The following is a 17,117-nucleotide window of genomic DNA, read 5'->3' on the forward strand; positions in this document are numbered from 1 at the left end:
AAGAAATACACAGGTTATTTGTAAAACGAATCACTTACTGGATTCAAAGTTTTCTGAGTTAAAAAAGCAAATTTCGCCAAAAAGGTGGAAACAAATTTTTTTTTTTTTTTTTAAGTTGCGTTCAAAATACACTGGCTAAAGGGAGCCAAGCTGAGGACTAGAGCTGTAGTGAATGAAAATCTTTTAAAAGCACTATAATTGAGAAGGTTTCCTCAGTGAACGTTGACGGTGAATAAGTAAGGTGTGCTGCGCGTCCTCGACAGCAAGCGTTGGTGGTATAGTGGTGAGCATAGCTGCCTTCCAAGCAGTTGACCCGGGTTCGATTCCCGGCCAACGCAAGATCATTTTTCGTTTGTAAAACAACTTTGTGAACGTGTAAAATATGGAAGATTTCAATGTACAACTGGGCAAAAATATTACAATCAGGACAATGGCTTATATGCCATCTCATGTATTAGGTGTTTTTATTTGCTGATGTCAGCAGTCACCTGACAACCAGGGATTCCTATACATATAATCTTTTTTTTAGTATTGTACATTTTTACGATGAAAAAGCAAACCTATAATGGCGCATTTGTAGGATATCTTTTTTATTCATAGGTCTTGGGAACCATTCACACATTAAGCGTTTTTGAAAAACAAAACGAAAATAGAAATGTCTAGAAATGTTTTTTTTTTTTTTTTTTTTTTTTGCGGAAATTAGTTTCTGCCACAGATATAAAAAATATGTAAACGGTAATTGTGACTTCTCACAATTCTGACTTTTTTTCTCTCACAATTGCAAGTTTATATCAAAATCAAAGACATAAAGCCAGAATTGTGAGATAAAAAATAGCAATTCACTTTTTAATTGTTTGATTCTGTGGCAGAAACAAGCTTCCATAGTTTTTAAATTCCACCACACTTTTTTTTCTTTTTTTTTTTATGCAAAAAGGCATTCTGTATAAATGGGCACTTAGGGTGCACATCAGCTCTAGCTAAATATGTGTCTTCATTAAACAAGACTAAAACACACGTGACCCTCATATATATCCGAATATCCTCACAACCAACCCAAAGCTTTGGTCAAAGCACACTGATATTTCACAGACAATTCAAACGCATAAATACTGTAAAGAAAGTTACATTTTTATAAACTTAAGATCACCACAGCATTTTATGAAATAATTACACGTTTTGGCATCAACATTTTCAAAGGGACAAATCTGAGATGAACTCATTTTGGGGAATGTGGGGAATTTGCAATGTGACGTTTTTCTTACTGAAGTGCTTTAATCGCTGTTGTCTTGGAAATACAGATTGACATATTGTAAGATATGATCGACAGCTTTGAGCAGTAGAATATCTACGTTTTCGTCCAGATCCAGCTCTGAGCAGTAGTTCTTCACTGGGACAATGTAGGAGGTGGCCATTCCCAGCAGCGCTCCGGCCTTCACCATCTACAGAGAGACAGAGGGAATCATGGGAAGCTCATGGCAGACAGCAGGTGAAACAGTTAAACCATCAAGCCTGACATACTGCCTGCTGAACGGGCTGGCTCCTGTAAACCTGGGTGATGTCACTTCCTGTAGATTTACAAACTTGGTCCACGTGGGTCAGTAATGCCACTTGGTGTACACCTGCAAATTAGAAGGGTTTTAGATTTATCATAGTTTCTTAAAGAGGCCATATAATGCCCTTTAACAAAGTCTTGATGTTGTTGTTTTTTGGCTCTTCTAAAATAGGTTTTCGTCCTTGAATGTTCAAAAAACACATTGGATCTCATTCACTAAGCATGCATACGCACACATTTGAATTTTTTCACGAACTAATCATCAATAACTTTCCTTCTGAAATTTATTCTAAATATACAAAAAATAAATAAATGTAGGAACAACTGAAACCACTCGTATGCAAAAATCAACTATTTCAGCTTATTTTTTAAAATAATTGTGTTTTACAGCGGAATTTGTGGTGAAAAACTACATTACCCATGATGCTGTACAGAAATTCCACCAATCAGAAAGCAAGAGCATTTTAGAGTGGTCTTTTATTGTGGCCAGCCTAAGGCACACCTGTGCAATAATCACGCTGTCTAATCAGCATCTTGATATGCCACACCTGTGAAGTGGATGGATGATCTCGGCAAAGGAGAAGTGCTCACTAACACAGATTTAGACAGATTTGTGAACAATATTTGAGAGAAATAGGCCTTTTGTGTACATAGAAAAAGTCTTAGATCTTTGAGTTCAACTTATGAAAAAGGGGGGCAAAAACAAAAGTGTTGCCTTTATAATTTTGTTCAGTGTACTTAATTATTATTATTTTTTGTCCAGAAAGCTTATTTTATTTCATTTTGATAAAAAATGTTTTCTATTTCTAATGCAATTGCGATTTTTGATTACTAAATTACTAGATTTGATCATTAGATGATAAATAAATAGTAATTTAAGCACATTCCTCACATTCTTACAACTTAAATTCAAAATAACTCACAATTTCATGCATAACCCTTTTAATTCAGCTCAAAAAAACCCGCGAGGGAAGGATTTGTTACTTTTTTTAATTTCAACCACAAAACTCCTCGAATCCATTCAATATTTTTTTTTTGTGTATTCGTGGTTCAAGTGCGACAAAAGTCCTGGGGTCTTGGACCCCTCCGATGAACACTACATTTTCTAACATAAAAAAAAAAAGGGTTTCGGGTCAAAATGACCCGAGGGAAGGATGAGGGTTTTAAACATAATCAACAGTAGTTTTATATTTCTCCATCAGTTATGCTGTCCGCAATGCATCATGGGATTGTAGTTCTTTCTCTCACTAAAGCCGTTAAGTTCACAGTCTTGTACCTTTGTCTTTTTGTCCTTTTTTGCTTCAAATCAAAGTTTGCAATATTGTGATTCTCCTCGTTTCTGGTTGGTTTGGTTCATGGCTTATAACACTTTTCAGTGTGTGAACTGTGAACGCTTATGCCTCAAACAAACCCGACTCACCTAAGTTGCTGATGTGTTCTCTTAGCTGCTGGAAGGTTGTGCCGAAGCTCTTGGCGTATAAGGCGACCTTTGAGGCGTCTACCACGAACACCACACAGTGCACTTTATCTGTGATGCTGGGCTTCCTCACGTATCCCACAGTATCAGCTCCGACTGGCTGCTCGGGACTAAACTGCACACACAAAGCCATGTTTCACTGGAGAACAGCAATAACTGTTGACAAACACACACTTCGTCGACACTGAGTTATGTGAGTTTGAAGTAAAGAGTTCACAGTAAAAATACTTGAATTTTTCATGTAAATAATGTAAAATCGTACAGTACAGTAAACTAAACTGTAGTAAATACCACATTTTGAATGATAATAAAAGTTTACTGAAAAATAATGTAAAATTTGTTTTTGTAAATGTAGAAAGAATTACCTCATTATTTACAGTTAATTTATTTCCCAAGAAAGAACCATTCTTTTTACGCTAAAATATTGTTTCAGAAGTATAAATCACCTCATATTTAAAAAGCAGAATTAAAAATGCATGTTTGAGCTGATAAATCTTCAAATATGTCACTGCCATTGTTTTGTCTCAAGATGCACACCAGTAATGTTTATTTCCTAAGGCACGTTTATAAAAGCTACTTAAATGTCCTAATTTAACACAGGCCTAATCCTGGCTTAATCTAAGCCCTGTCTGTGAAACCGGTTACATGTTTTAATGTTACATTTTACGATTTTTAGTTTGAACGACTAAAAACGCTGTATTCTGCTGCCAGGCCAGTAGATGGCGATGAAACTCTATAGACTGAACACGTAATACGCATGTGCATGACGTCATCGTCTTCAGAGATTCATGTTTTTGTTGTTTACACCGAGACCGTTTTCAAAAGTTTGCGTTTTTAGCCACTCAAAACGCCGTTGTCGTGAAAACGAACGGCCAAAACGCATAATTTTTTTGGTGTGTGTTTAGCTGAAAATGGTGTTTAATGAACAGTTCTCTAGTTAGTTTGGCTGGTTGTTAATAGTTCACACACCTGTTCTGTTTTACGCTTGATTTCAGTATTTAAGCCCTGTGTTTTGTTCAGTTCTTTGTCCGTTATCATTCATGTTAGCTTGGTTGTGTTTGTTTGATCTCCTACGATCTCCTGAGTGTCCCGTGTGGATCTAAACAAAGACTGTTTTTGTTATTAATGTCCTTCTTTAAGCCTTCTTCAAGGCTTCACTACAGCCTGAATAAAAAAATAATAATAATAACAATTTAACAACTTTATTGTTAGGAGTGTCAAAGTTAGTGTGTGCACTTAAGATATTAGTGAAATATGTTTATCATAATTATTTATAACATTTACATTTACTAAATTTAGTAGTATAATATTGCTTTCTATAGACTGGTCAGAAATCAAGATATTAATTGCAATAATTTTTTTATATATATTTTTTTTTTGTCACAATTTGTTCACTTTTCTAAATATTTTTCTAAAATAAAAATCGTTGTGTGGGGAAAAAAAATTATACACTATTTACTTATGTGAGATAATATTTTAACAAATTGTTTTTAGCATAATGACAATGTAAAAGCCAATTCTTTAATTTTGAATAACATAATTTGGTTGTCTTAATAATATATATTACAATTAATATTTTACTTGAAAGTTTTTATACTTAAAAAATATATATAGCTGCCTTTTTTTTAACATCGGGGTCCTTTACAAGGGAGTCATCATATTTGGTGGTCAAAAAGTTTCAAAAAGTTTGAAAACCCCTGATTTAAATAATATTTCTTACATAATTTAAATGTTGTGTAGTCATAATGTGGTCTTTCATTGAATCACCTGTGTAATTATGGAAGTTACCTTTGCATTTAAAAAGTACCAAGCGTATTTAAGTCATTTTAAATATTAATATAACATAACCATATATACATTTATAAACTGTAAAATATATAGACATACTAATGTGATGCTTTAAGTTTTGTCACTGTATTTTAACACTAAGATTCACAATATATATATATATATATATATATATATATATATATATATATATATACAGTGAGGAAAATAAGTATTTGAACACCCTGCTATTTTGCAAGTTCTCCCACTTGGAAATCATGGAGGGGTCTGAAATTGTCATCGTAGGTGCATGTCCACTGTGAGAGACATAATCTAAAAAAAAAAAATCCAGAAATCACAATATATGATTTTTGAACTATTTATTTGGATGATAGAACTGCAAATAAGTATTTGAACACCTGTCTATCAGCTAGAATTCTGACCCTCAAAGACCTGTTAGTCTGCCTTTAAAATGTCCACCTCCACTCCATTTATTATCCTAAATTAGATGCACCTGTTTGATGTCGTTAGCTGCATAAAGACACCTGTCCACCCCATACAATCAGTAAGAATCCAACTACTAACATGGCCAAGACCAAAGAGCTGTCCAAAGACACTAGAGACAAAATTGTACACCTCCACAAGGCTGGAAAGGGCTACGGGAAATTGCCAAGCAGCTTGGTGAAAAAAGGTCCACTGTTGGAGCAATCATTAGAAAATAGAAGAAGCTAAACATGACTGTCAATCTCCCTCGGACTGGGGCTCCATGCAAGATCTAACCTCGTGGGGTCTCAATGATCCTAAGAAAGGTGAGAAATCAGCCCAGAACTACACGGGAGGAGCTGGTCAATGACCTGAAAAGAGCTGGGACCACCGTTTCCAAGGTTACTGTTGGTAATACACTAAGACGTCATGGTTTGAAATCATGCATGGCACGGAAGGTTCCCCTGCTTAAACCAGCACATGTCAAGGCCCGTCTTAAGTTTGCCAATGACCATTTGGATGATCCAGAGGAGTCATGGGAGAAAGTCATGTGGTCAGATGAGACCAAAATAGAACTTTTTTGGTCATAATTCCACTAAACGTGTTTGGAGGAAGCAGAATGATGAGTACCATCCCAAGAACACCATCCCTACTGTGAAGCATGGGGGTGGTAGCATCATGCTTTGGGGGTGTTTTTCTGCACATGGGACAGGGCGACAGCACTGTATTAAGGAGAGGATGACCGGGGCCATGTATTGTGAGATTTTGGGGAACAACCTCCTTCCCTCAGTTAGAGCATTGAAGATGGGTCGAGGCTGGGTCTTCCAACATGACAATGACCCGAAGCACACAGCCAGGATAACCAAGGAGTGGCTCTGTAAGAAGCATATCAAGGTTCTGGCGTGGCCTAGCCAGTCTCCAGACCTAAACCCAATAGAGAATCTTTGGAGGGAGCTCAAACTCCGTGTTTCTCAGCGACAGCCCAGAAACCTGACTGATCTAGAGAAGATCTGTGTGGAGGAGTGGGCCAAAATCCCTCCTGCAGTGTGTGCAAACCTGGTGAAAAACTACAGGAAACGTTTGACCTCTGTAATTGCAAACAAAGGCTACTGTACCAAATATTAACATCGATTTTCTCAGGTGTTCAAATACTTATTTGCAGCTGTATCATACAAATAAATAGTTAAAAAAATCATACATTGTGATTTCTGGATTTTTTTTTTTTTTGATTATGTCTCTCACAGTGGACATGCACCTACGATGACAATTTCAGACCCCTCCATGATTTCTAAGTGGGAGAACTTGCAAAATAGCAGGGTGTTCAAATACTTATTTTCCTCACTGTATATATATATATATATATATATATATATATATATATATATATATATATATATATATATAATTTTGTTTTGTTTTTGAAAGACATGAAAGTGGTATTAACCAACTGAGATGTACCTGGTGTCCCTCTGGAGCGTGTCCTTTAATGACCGACAGCGCATCGTGAAGAGTCAGTCCAGTGGTTTCTCCTTCGCCGACCCCCATGACGTCACACATGACCAGAGCTGTGGGCTCGTCCGCCTTCTCTCCCGCCCCTCTGATGCTGAACGAGCGAAGCTGAGAAACACCAACCAAAATAAACCACTACTTTCTGCAAAAACTGGGCAAAATATAGATTGAACCCTGCTAACGTTCTCAGAACTGCAGCTAATGTTCTGGCAAGGTTCTCTCAAAGTTATGAACAAACCTTCTTCCAGTAATGCTGATAAAACATTCATTCAAAGTGATCTGGTCGTTCATTAAACGTTTCGTTGGATGTTTGCCTAACGTTTGTTTAAATGTTACTACTTGTTTCAGAACGTTCAGAGAACATTCAAAAGTAACATTGCCATAATGTTTGGAAAATGATAAAAGGTAATGTTCCCTTAAAGGATTGGTTCACTTCAGAATTAACATTAAATTTACTCTCCCCCACGTCATCCAAGATGTTCATGTCTTTCTTTCTTCAGTCGAAAAGAAATTAATGAGATTTTTCTCCACATAGTGACTTCAATGGGGTCCAACGGGTTGAAGGTCCAGATGTGAGTTTCAGTGCAGCTTCAAAGTCTCGACACGATCCAGCCGAGATTTTATAAAAAAATAAACATTTATATACTTTTTAACCACAAATGCTCGTCTTGCACTAGCTCTGTGATGCGCCACACATTACATAATCACGTTGAACGGTCACGCGTGTTCCGGTTCAAAAATGTAGGGCGAAAAACTCAATCTCGTTTTCTCCTCCAACTTCAAAAAATGTCAGACATCGTTGTTTTCCATTTTATTTGTTTGTTTTTGTAAAGGGCGTTTGACTTAGTCTTTGCACGTTGGCTTTGTAAACACTAGGTCTGTACTTCCGCCTACGTCACACTTGACCTTTCAACGTGATTATGTTATGTGTGACGCATCATGACTAGTGCAAGATGAGCATTTGTGGTTAAAAAGTATATAAATGTTTATTTTTTTATAAAATCTCGGCTGGTTTGTCTAGATAAGACTCTTATTCCTCGGCTGGGATCGTGTCGAGACTTTGAAACTGCACTGAAACTCACATCTGGACCTTCAACCCGTTGGACCCCATTGAAGACACTATATGGAGAAAATCCTGGAATGTTTTCCTCAAAAACCTTAATTTCTTTTCGACTAAAGAAAGAAAGACATGAACATCTTGGATGACGTGGGGGAGAGTAAATTATCACGAGATTTTAATTCTGAAGTGAACCAATCCTTTAAAGCAACACTATGGAACTTTTCCTCTGCGGTCCCCCTACAGGTTGGAAGCAGAATTGTCCATTACCGCTGTTGTAAATAATTTAGCCTACCGCAGCCTATACTGTCGCATGCACGCCCACTGTTTATCCAGCACCGGCTTTGGAATGAACGATGTCCACAGACAAGGTAGAGTATGATGCATGATTTTATGAAAGTATGATGTATTGCGACATCAGAAATGAAGAAAAACAAAATAACGACTATTGTAACGCTTGCCGTAAAGCAAGTCAAATTTGTAGTTTTCTTATGTCTCATTAGAACTACAGAAACGCGACCCGATCTGGCAATCTTACATAAGTGCCTTTCACCCTGTTACGACTTGATGAACCACTGAAATGATTTTGGAAACATTATTTTATGGTAAAATTTTTTACATAGTGTTGCTTTACAGAAACGCGACCCAAGATAACCATATAATAAAATAACCAAGAAAAAAAAAAGTTTTGAACGTTGCAAGAACATTCAGAAACAACATTTTTATTACATTTTTATAACATTCTTAGAACATATTTTTGTTAGCTCAAAACTACAGTATGTCAATATGTGTATCGTCAACCTCAGATTCATTTTGATTTCAAAGCTTCCAGTTCTAGTCATGTTTACCTTCTTGGTGAAGCTGGTAGAGGATGATGATCCCACCATGGCTCTGTTAATGACCCGTCCGGAGAACACGGACTGGACAGAACTGATGAAGCTGGACTTCCCAGCGCCAACTGGGCCGATCAGCAGAACCCTGGCTTCGGTCACGCTCTCACTGGCTGGTTTAAACGACCTGACCGACTCCTTCAGGGTCTCCTTCGCTCTAAACACATTAATGCTGTCAGATACCTCAATCTCATGACATAGAAACATCCAGTTTCCAAGCTGTGGTTCCACTTACTCTTCACTCCAATCCATATTTCTCCACTGGTTTTCCAGCAAGGGTATAAAATCTGTAAAGGTATAAAAAAATCTATAGTTTTGAAGTAGACAGCAGGACTTCTCATTAAAGTTATTTGCGAGGTTGTTCGATTAACTGTATTATTTTACCTAGAGGAGAGAACTGAGGTTTTGTTGCTTTTTCAGTTTTGCGAGCAGATTTGGTCTTTGAAGATAGTGCTGCGGCTAGACTAAAACTGCCTGTTTCAGGTTTGATGCTGGAAGTGGTGCCAAAAGATGGGGCTCCAAAACTGCCTGTTTCAGGCTTGCTGCTGGAAGGGGTGCCAAAAGATGGGGCTCCAAAACTGCCTGTTTCAGGCTTGCTGCTGGAAGGGGTGCCGAAAGATGGGGCTACAAAACTGTCTGTTTCAGGCTTGCTGCTGGAAGGGGTGCCGAAAGATGGGGCTACAAAACTGTCTGTTTCAGGCTTGCTGCTGGAAGTGGTGCCAAAAGATGGGGGTCCAAAATTGAATGACATTCTTGATCAGAGAAGGGAATGTTTGCTGATGTGCCTAGAATCATAGACAGCAGTACAATATCTAAGATTACTCAGTATCCACACATATGCCCTGACAATCATCCATAACACCAGAAGTATAGATCTTATTCCCAGCAGCGCCATCTTTGATGTTTAACAGGAATGAAAGTGAGGCTGTGAGGGATAGACATACATCTCTTGTGTTTTTGGATTGTTCTGCTGACGAATCACTGCAAAAATATCTTTCCAAGGAATTTCAGTAGACAGAAAACCCAGACAATTTGAGCTGTGGAAAATCGTAAGTGATCTAGGAGCTTTAAGGCATGACAATTTTTTTTTTTTTTTCAAGGAAAATACGTTTAAATATGTAATTTTGGTGAGCAAAGATGAGTTTTAAGAGATACAATTATTGACTACAGGGGGACTTTAAACAACTCACAGCGTTACATCTTCACTTATTACAGTCCAGTTTGTCTTAATTTTATTTAATTCATGTACAAAAGTTTTTAATGAGATTAACAGAGGTTTAGATGTTGAAAATAGTTTTTAAGTCACCATTATGGTGATCATTGTTGTGTGATCTCTTGAGCCTTGACTTTTACCTCATTTCTCTTTCAGCAATTACAATAATGTTTCCAGTGAACATTTGTGCATTGCTCAGAAACGAAGATAAAAATGGCTGCTTTTTCTGTAGTTTCATGACAGATTTAAAGTCCAACTGAAATCAAAATTGACCCTATTTACTTTGTTAGCGCATATTACTAGTCTTGTGGTGAAAATTTAATCTGTGCAAGTTAATACACAGAAAAAAATTGTTTGCCGTTGTAATCTTTAATCAAAGTCTGAAAAGTTACTTCCGGTCTGGAATGGCGTTCCTTCTCTGATGATGTAGGTCTGACGGCTTGGGTTGGGAAACGCTTAACCACTCCTCAAACCGTTAGTCTGCTATGAGCGAGAGATGGAGAGGAGGAGCGCTAGAGTAAAATGGTCCGTGTACTTTTTCGTTCATTCATTATTCTATTTCGGAATGAAAGATGAAATTTAAAAAAGGGTGCAGCTTTGTTTTTTGTTTAAAAGAAAAAAAGCAGAAATGGCTGTATTTTGTTTTCCAAATGTATTGTTGTCATCAAATAATAGTATTAGAAAATTGGACTACATTTCCGATCGTTTTTTAATTTGTAATATTTATTTGTACGTTTATTGTATTTCATTTGACTGATCCGATCTTTACCCGGAAGTAAATTACACCGTCGTGCGAAGTCATAGATATATGATGTCGGACATGTAACCTATTTATGTCCGACACGGTCAGACATGTATTTATCATTGAGTCCAGAGAAAATTTAAGGTTTTGATATTAAGATAATCTACTTCTTTTTCAAAATATAATGCTAGTAGGCCTAAGTTTATTAGTCACATTCTTCCACTTGAGTAAACTTAGCGTGGGATTTCCCCCTTTCTGGTAAATGTATCCCTGCCTCTGCTTAATAATTTTTATCCCCGGTGGGGATAAATTTATCCCCCCCTCAAAGTGATCAGTGCTACTACACTAGTGGCGAGACGGATCACAAAACTTATCACGGATCCGTGGTTTGATTAAAGTCAATTTTATTTTAAAATGCGCTACTTTGGCTGGCTCTGATATAGCTGCCGCAGCCTCTCTGTAATCACCACTCTGCAGACTTGCTCAATGTCCCGCCCACGGCGCTATCTGATTGGTTACACCTCACGAGTAATAGCCTATCAACACTTGCGAGACGCCACCCACTTTTCAACAGGCCCACCCAAAAAAAAAACTAAAAAAAAACTTTTAATATATTCTAATTTTGTCAAGAATGATAAAAAATCGTCAATAAGCTCATAATGTGTACTAAAATAGTCTAAATGTTTAGTTTTAAAAACAATTTTAAAAAGCTGGCTATGTCTATTTTGATGTTTCTGCGCAAGTTCAGCAGACAGTGAGGCTCGGGTTTGTGAGCAGAGAGCGCATTTCTGAATATTCCGCTCCGCTCGCTCATTCCGCAGGGTCGCTCGCTCAACCCAGAATGGCCTGCTGGTTCGAAAATATGTGGAATAAGGGCTGCCTCCGACTAAATAGTTTTTTTCTAGTCGACTAGTAGTTGTTCATTTAAGCCATTCGTTGACAAATCGCCTCTTTATATTAATTTAATTAGCCTACTTAAATATGCTATATAGCCTACAGGATAATGAGCGTTATGACCGCACGCATAAAGCTTGCCACAAAGAACCGGTTAAAGTAATGATTATGAATGTGTCTAAATTAGCAAGGAGACATTTAATTGTTTATTAATAAACAGGTGTTTTCTGTGTTGCTGCAAAGATGAAGCTCTTTTGAAGTCGACTCGCCATGAACGCCAGAGAGAAATGCACATTTCATATGGATTACATAATTAGAGAGTAGCCTATTTCTTTTGGTTTTGAATATTTTCATTTAAAAGTAGACATTTCAAGCTTTCTGTAATAGATAGCCCATATTTCTCAAAAATGTGAGGCACAAGCTGAGTTTCCGCGCCCCCCCAGTTCACGTGCAATGCAAGTGATCGTGCTGGCGCCTTATTACATTGTCTGCTATATATTTGCTTCTTATTTATTAAATACGGGCAATTGGTTGATAAAACATTGATCAAAATTAAGATACAATTTATACAAAACGAAAATCTTTTAAAAAGAGTTTTCTACAAAACAAAACTTAATGAAGTGGTCAAAATCATGTTTTAACAAAAACAGCGCCGTTGCTAGGAGGGAGCTCTGCCTTTCAGCGCCTCTGCCTCGTGAGTGGATGATAGCCCTGAAGACGCCTAGCAATGGTATACCTTTAGTGGTAGTATACCTTTAGTTAAGTGTAACGACAATGAGAAGAAATCAACCACAGACTAATTTTCTTCCAGAAAATTAATTCAAACTCTCTACTTCCTGCCGAACAAAACAGAAGATTGGTTCAGAACGTCAAATGATCCTCATCACTCTGGCTATTTAAAAGAGCCTCCCCCAACACTAACTAAATAACTGGTCAATGGCTAGCTTTGTGGCCAACTACGGACTGGTTAAGATAAAGACAGTGTCCTCACAGTCCAGAGCCATAAGTCACCCATCCTGGCGCCACAGAGTCTGCAAAAGACCCTTCTAATGACCAAACCAACGAAAACCCCCCAACTAAGAACCTTTATGAGCCCAGCTAAAGGAAGAACTTGTCAATATGAGGGGGTTTTTAAAAGACAAATTGGTTCAGAAATGACACCACAGCATTCCTGACCCCTCCTCCTTAAGACCTCTGAACAGAACAAACAGTGTTCTGTCTCTTCAAACCAGAGAACTGATTCTTACCAATAAACTACATAAAATCATTTAAGAACAATTCTCAATGGACTTACAATCAAACAATCACGCAACTACATAATCCTGTGTGTTTCCACCACTTATATGCATATTCTAATAAGATATGCTTTAATCCCATATAATTCATGTAATTGTTATAATTATTAGGTGTGTGAATGACAGTGTGTACTGTTTCATATCAATGCTATCTTACGAACACAACTAGCAAGATGGCTTGAATGATATCGGTGTAATATGTTTTGATCTTCTTTTAATTAGAAATCATGTCTAAACTGTGGCCTCTGTCCTCTCTGCTTAAAAGTTAGAGAACACACCAACACTCCAGATTTACGATGAGACAAAGCCAGTGTCTAATTGGTCCGCTCTCTTCAGGAGGGGGGACAAACTTTTAGTTAAAACCTTAGACCCCAAAAACTAAGCTCTCTCTCGCTCGCTGCTCTCAAAGCTCTAAGCTCTCTAAGTTCCGGCAGACTAGTACCATGTAACAAACGAGCAGAAATAACCCAAATCAAGATCTGTAGAACATGGGTTAAACAGTTTCATTCAAGCCGTCTTACTACTCTCGTCTAAGTCTTCTTTTCTTTTCTAAGTCTTCCTTTATTTTCCGATTGAAAGTCTCGGTTTTAAGTTAAGTTTTGCTGCAAAGTTTCGTTCCACGATTCGCGGCTGCAACGCACGCTTTCAACTTCAAAGACTCATTCAACCATCAGCAACCGCCAGCCACACGTGACTGGTTCTCGCCCCATCTATCCATGCACAAGGAGACCACAGCCGACGAACGAACCCGGGGGAACCCTCTGTTACGCAACGAAGGGAATTCCCAAAAAGGAACGAGAAGACAAGCAAGTAACCTCCAGACTGAAAGCTAAACTGGTGTATTTATATAACTTTAATAACCTGCCTAAAACGATAGAAGGGTTAAATTAATGTTTGATGGTTCGTTCAGGTCATGTCTAAGTGCATTATGGAATCGTGAGATTTCATCCTTTCACTCTTAAACCCACTCTTTCCTCACTCTCTTCCTTTCTGCAACTCGTATGAATATGTGTGTGTGTGTGTGTGCGTGTGTGTGTGTTTGTGTTAGACATTAGCTGTACGTGTTAGTATATAATCAATAAAGTATTGTTTGTATTTGAAAAGAGATTGCTTGTGTATGTGCTTATCAAATTTTATTGTCTTGAACTTCGATCAAAAGTTACCTATGCTGTTACCCTATTTCTTAATTTACTGTTAGGGGGTTATTCTTTCTTGGCCAGGAAGATATTATATTTCCTAGAGTTAATAATTGTTTATGCTTTCTGTTCATTGGATGAACTGATAAATTATCATATTATTGATTCTGTTACAGTAAATAATTGAAAATAATTAAATTATTAATTATTGATCATAATTCGTTATGAATAATAATTAATAATATTTATACGTGGGCGTATAAACGCTACATAAGTTATACCTTAAGAGTCTTAGTAGCGCGCTAAGAGACGACGTCAATGGAAAATGCAGCCCAGGTATGATGCATATGATGCATAATGGAGATTCCAAAGCGCTCTTCTTTGGTCAGAACCATGGAGAGCGATCGCGGATAGGTCCGTCCTATGCACCGAAACTTTTAACTATGCAACAAAATATTTAAAGAGTATCAAGCTATTAAAATCTAGATTATGTATAGGCTACGCACAGATAATATAACAGTAGGCTATATTAGTCAATATTTTTTTATTAGGTTAAACAGTGATTGGATAACGTTTTTAATTTAACGTTTTTAATTTAAGTTTAGTTTAAAAAACAAGTGACTACAGTGGCTCAATCTTAAGTATATCAAGCGACGAGAAGTATAGTGGAATAAAGTCGTTATTTTTGTTTGTTTTTGCGCACAAAAAGTATTTTCGTCGCTTGATATACTTAAGATTGAGCCACTGTAGTCACTTGGACTATATTAACGATCTCTTTAATAACTTTTCTGGGCCAGCAAGTTTCGGTCACCTAGCAGCCTATGGAGAAGTGATCAAGCTATCAGATTTAATCAAAAATATCTTAATTTGTGTTCCGAAGATGAACGAAGGTCTTACGGGGTTGGAACAACATGAGGGTGAGTAATTACTGACAGAATTTTCATTTTTGGGTGAACTAACCCTTTAAGATGTAGCCTACTAAAAAAAAAAAAAATTATTTTTTTATTATTGTTGCATTGTTGTGTGTAATACTTACAGTAGGCTACCTTATGCCTCTGAATCTATGCCTGCCTTTCTACCCTCATATCAATATCAAATTTATTTCTAGAACACAGTTCCAGAGGGATTTAATGTTTTTTGGCTTTTAGTATGAATATGTTTGCCTTACTGTTATCTATAAGCTAGTGTGCACCAAAACAAGGGCAAAATTCACATTTAGAAGACCAAACCCAACGTTGAAAATGAAAATCAGTTTCAAGTACAGTAAAATCAAGTAAAGTACAGATACTCAGAAAGTGTACTTAAGTAGGCCTACAGTACTCAAGTAAATGTACTTTGTTACTGTCCACCTCTGGATGTTTTACACAATAAGGATATATTCCCATTGGGTTGTTGGGTTTTCATGTTTAATGGGAACTTTAGACATAATGATTTCTATACTGTACAAACTGTGTTATCCCCTAACTCTAATGTAACAGTTATGGGTATGTCATCTACGGCCATCTAATGTTACGGACATATTACCATGGTACAGTTCAGCCTATTATTGATTTTTATTTCCACTTCCCTTTTATCCAAAGAGATATCTGAACTATTTGCACTGTATTTATCAACGGGAAATACATCATGCTAAAATAATCTGTCATAGGCTATACTGTGGCTCACATTATTGGGGTTGCTTGCAGCAGCACGAATTACGTGACCAGCAACATACTTCTGCTTCAAATATTGTGCGTAGTTAACAGTGAGGGTTGGTTTCAGACATTATTTTATTAAAGTGCATTTGTCAGTGCCGCACTCATACTCACTCTTATTCTGCCTGACAGAAAGAAAAGCTCGTAGCCTACTGAAGGCGGAGCGTTTTGACCAATCAGATGAAAGGGGCGTTTAAGCACCGCCCACATGTGCAAATGAAATATTGAACCCATAAACCGATTTGTAAACCACAAACGAAAAATGAAAATCGAGCCAAAATCTCATTTTTCGTTTTTTAAACTAAACTAAAAAACGAATAAACGAGCTGGTTTTCATTTCTCGTTATTCCATTCCAAACAGGAAATGAAATGAACAAAAAGTACACGGACCATGCTGGGAGCCATGAATACGTTTTTGTATGCTGGCATGAAACATGTCACCATTGTTGTGTTTCATATGCCGATTGTTATGTGAGTGTCTAAATTACACTATAGTTAATAACTTCCTGCTCACAATACGTGTTCATCATTTAATATTGGTTTGAGTTCTTGCTTAGTTGGAGACACTTAATATTCAACAATATTATTGATCTGCCTGCATTGACATTATATGAGAACTGAACTGAGCTGGACGATGACATTACGGTTTTCTCCAGAGCGGCTATATATATAAATGCTATATATATATATATATATTAATTTATACTAAATTAATAACTTTTAACAGAAATGAACCATCAATGAACTTACTTAAGCTGGACTATGATGCTATTTCCTTCTAGAAACAAACTTTATTGCGTTATTTTCCTGTTATCTCTGTAAAGCTGCTTTGAAATCTGTTTTTCGTAAAAAGCGCTGTATAAATAAAGGTGACTTGACTTGATACTCTAATAAACTCCAGCACTGCTTCAGTTTGACACGGACACATATGAACAATGAGCCGTGTTAATGAAACACATATTAAAGATATGATAGTTTGCATCGCTGAATAAATGTCAGACCTCTCAAACTTTCAAAACCTTTCAGTAGAGCTTTACCAGGTTATTTTTGTGAGGAACATATAACTCAGTATGTCAATGCAAACCAAATTAAAACATACTTACAAAACTGAAGTGAAAGAGAGCCGAGGATCCAAGTGCAATGTTGTTCTCGATATCGAGAAAACGAAAGTGCATGTGGTGTGTTTTACTGCCGGCCAGCAGAGGGCACACATTTCATGCATTATTGTTGCAGGGAAAAGCAATGTATTCAAATAACTCAGATACACAAATAACGCGGTCAAACACTTTCTTTAAAATATCCTTGATTAAATATAAGTATGTTTTTGTCTCTATTCAGTTTTGCATGACCTGGAAACCAAAGCGTGCACAAATGTATTTTTGGTCGTTGATTATTATCTTGATGATGA

At 37.0% G+C, this 17,117-nt stretch overlaps 1 protein-coding gene across 1 annotated transcript; it reads right to left on the bottom strand.

Moving 5' to 3' along the window:
- Window positions 1–573: 573 nt before the first annotated feature.
- On the bottom strand, window positions 574–16,887 carry ifi44g (interferon induced protein 44g). The gene is made up of 8 exons (XM_084117985.1): window positions 16,813–16,887; window positions 9,120–9,520; window positions 8,971–9,022; window positions 8,694–8,892; window positions 6,738–6,896; window positions 2,973–3,144; window positions 1,519–1,619; window positions 574–1,439 (listed from the first exon to the last, which is right to left on the bottom strand). The coding sequence occupies exons 2-8, from the start codon at window positions 9,484–9,486 to the stop codon at window positions 1,272–1,274; spliced, it is 1,218 nt and encodes a 405-aa protein (XP_083974111.1). The 5' UTR covers window positions 9,487–9,520; window positions 16,813–16,887; the 3' UTR covers window positions 574–1,271.
- Window positions 16,888–17,117: the final 230 nt, after the last annotated feature.

This window comes from Abramis brama, assembly GCF_963993115.1.
Source record: "Abramis brama genome assembly, chromosome: 6".
In the NCBI taxonomy this organism is placed as follows: Eukaryota; Metazoa; Chordata; class Actinopteri; order Cypriniformes; family Leuciscidae; genus Abramis; species Abramis brama.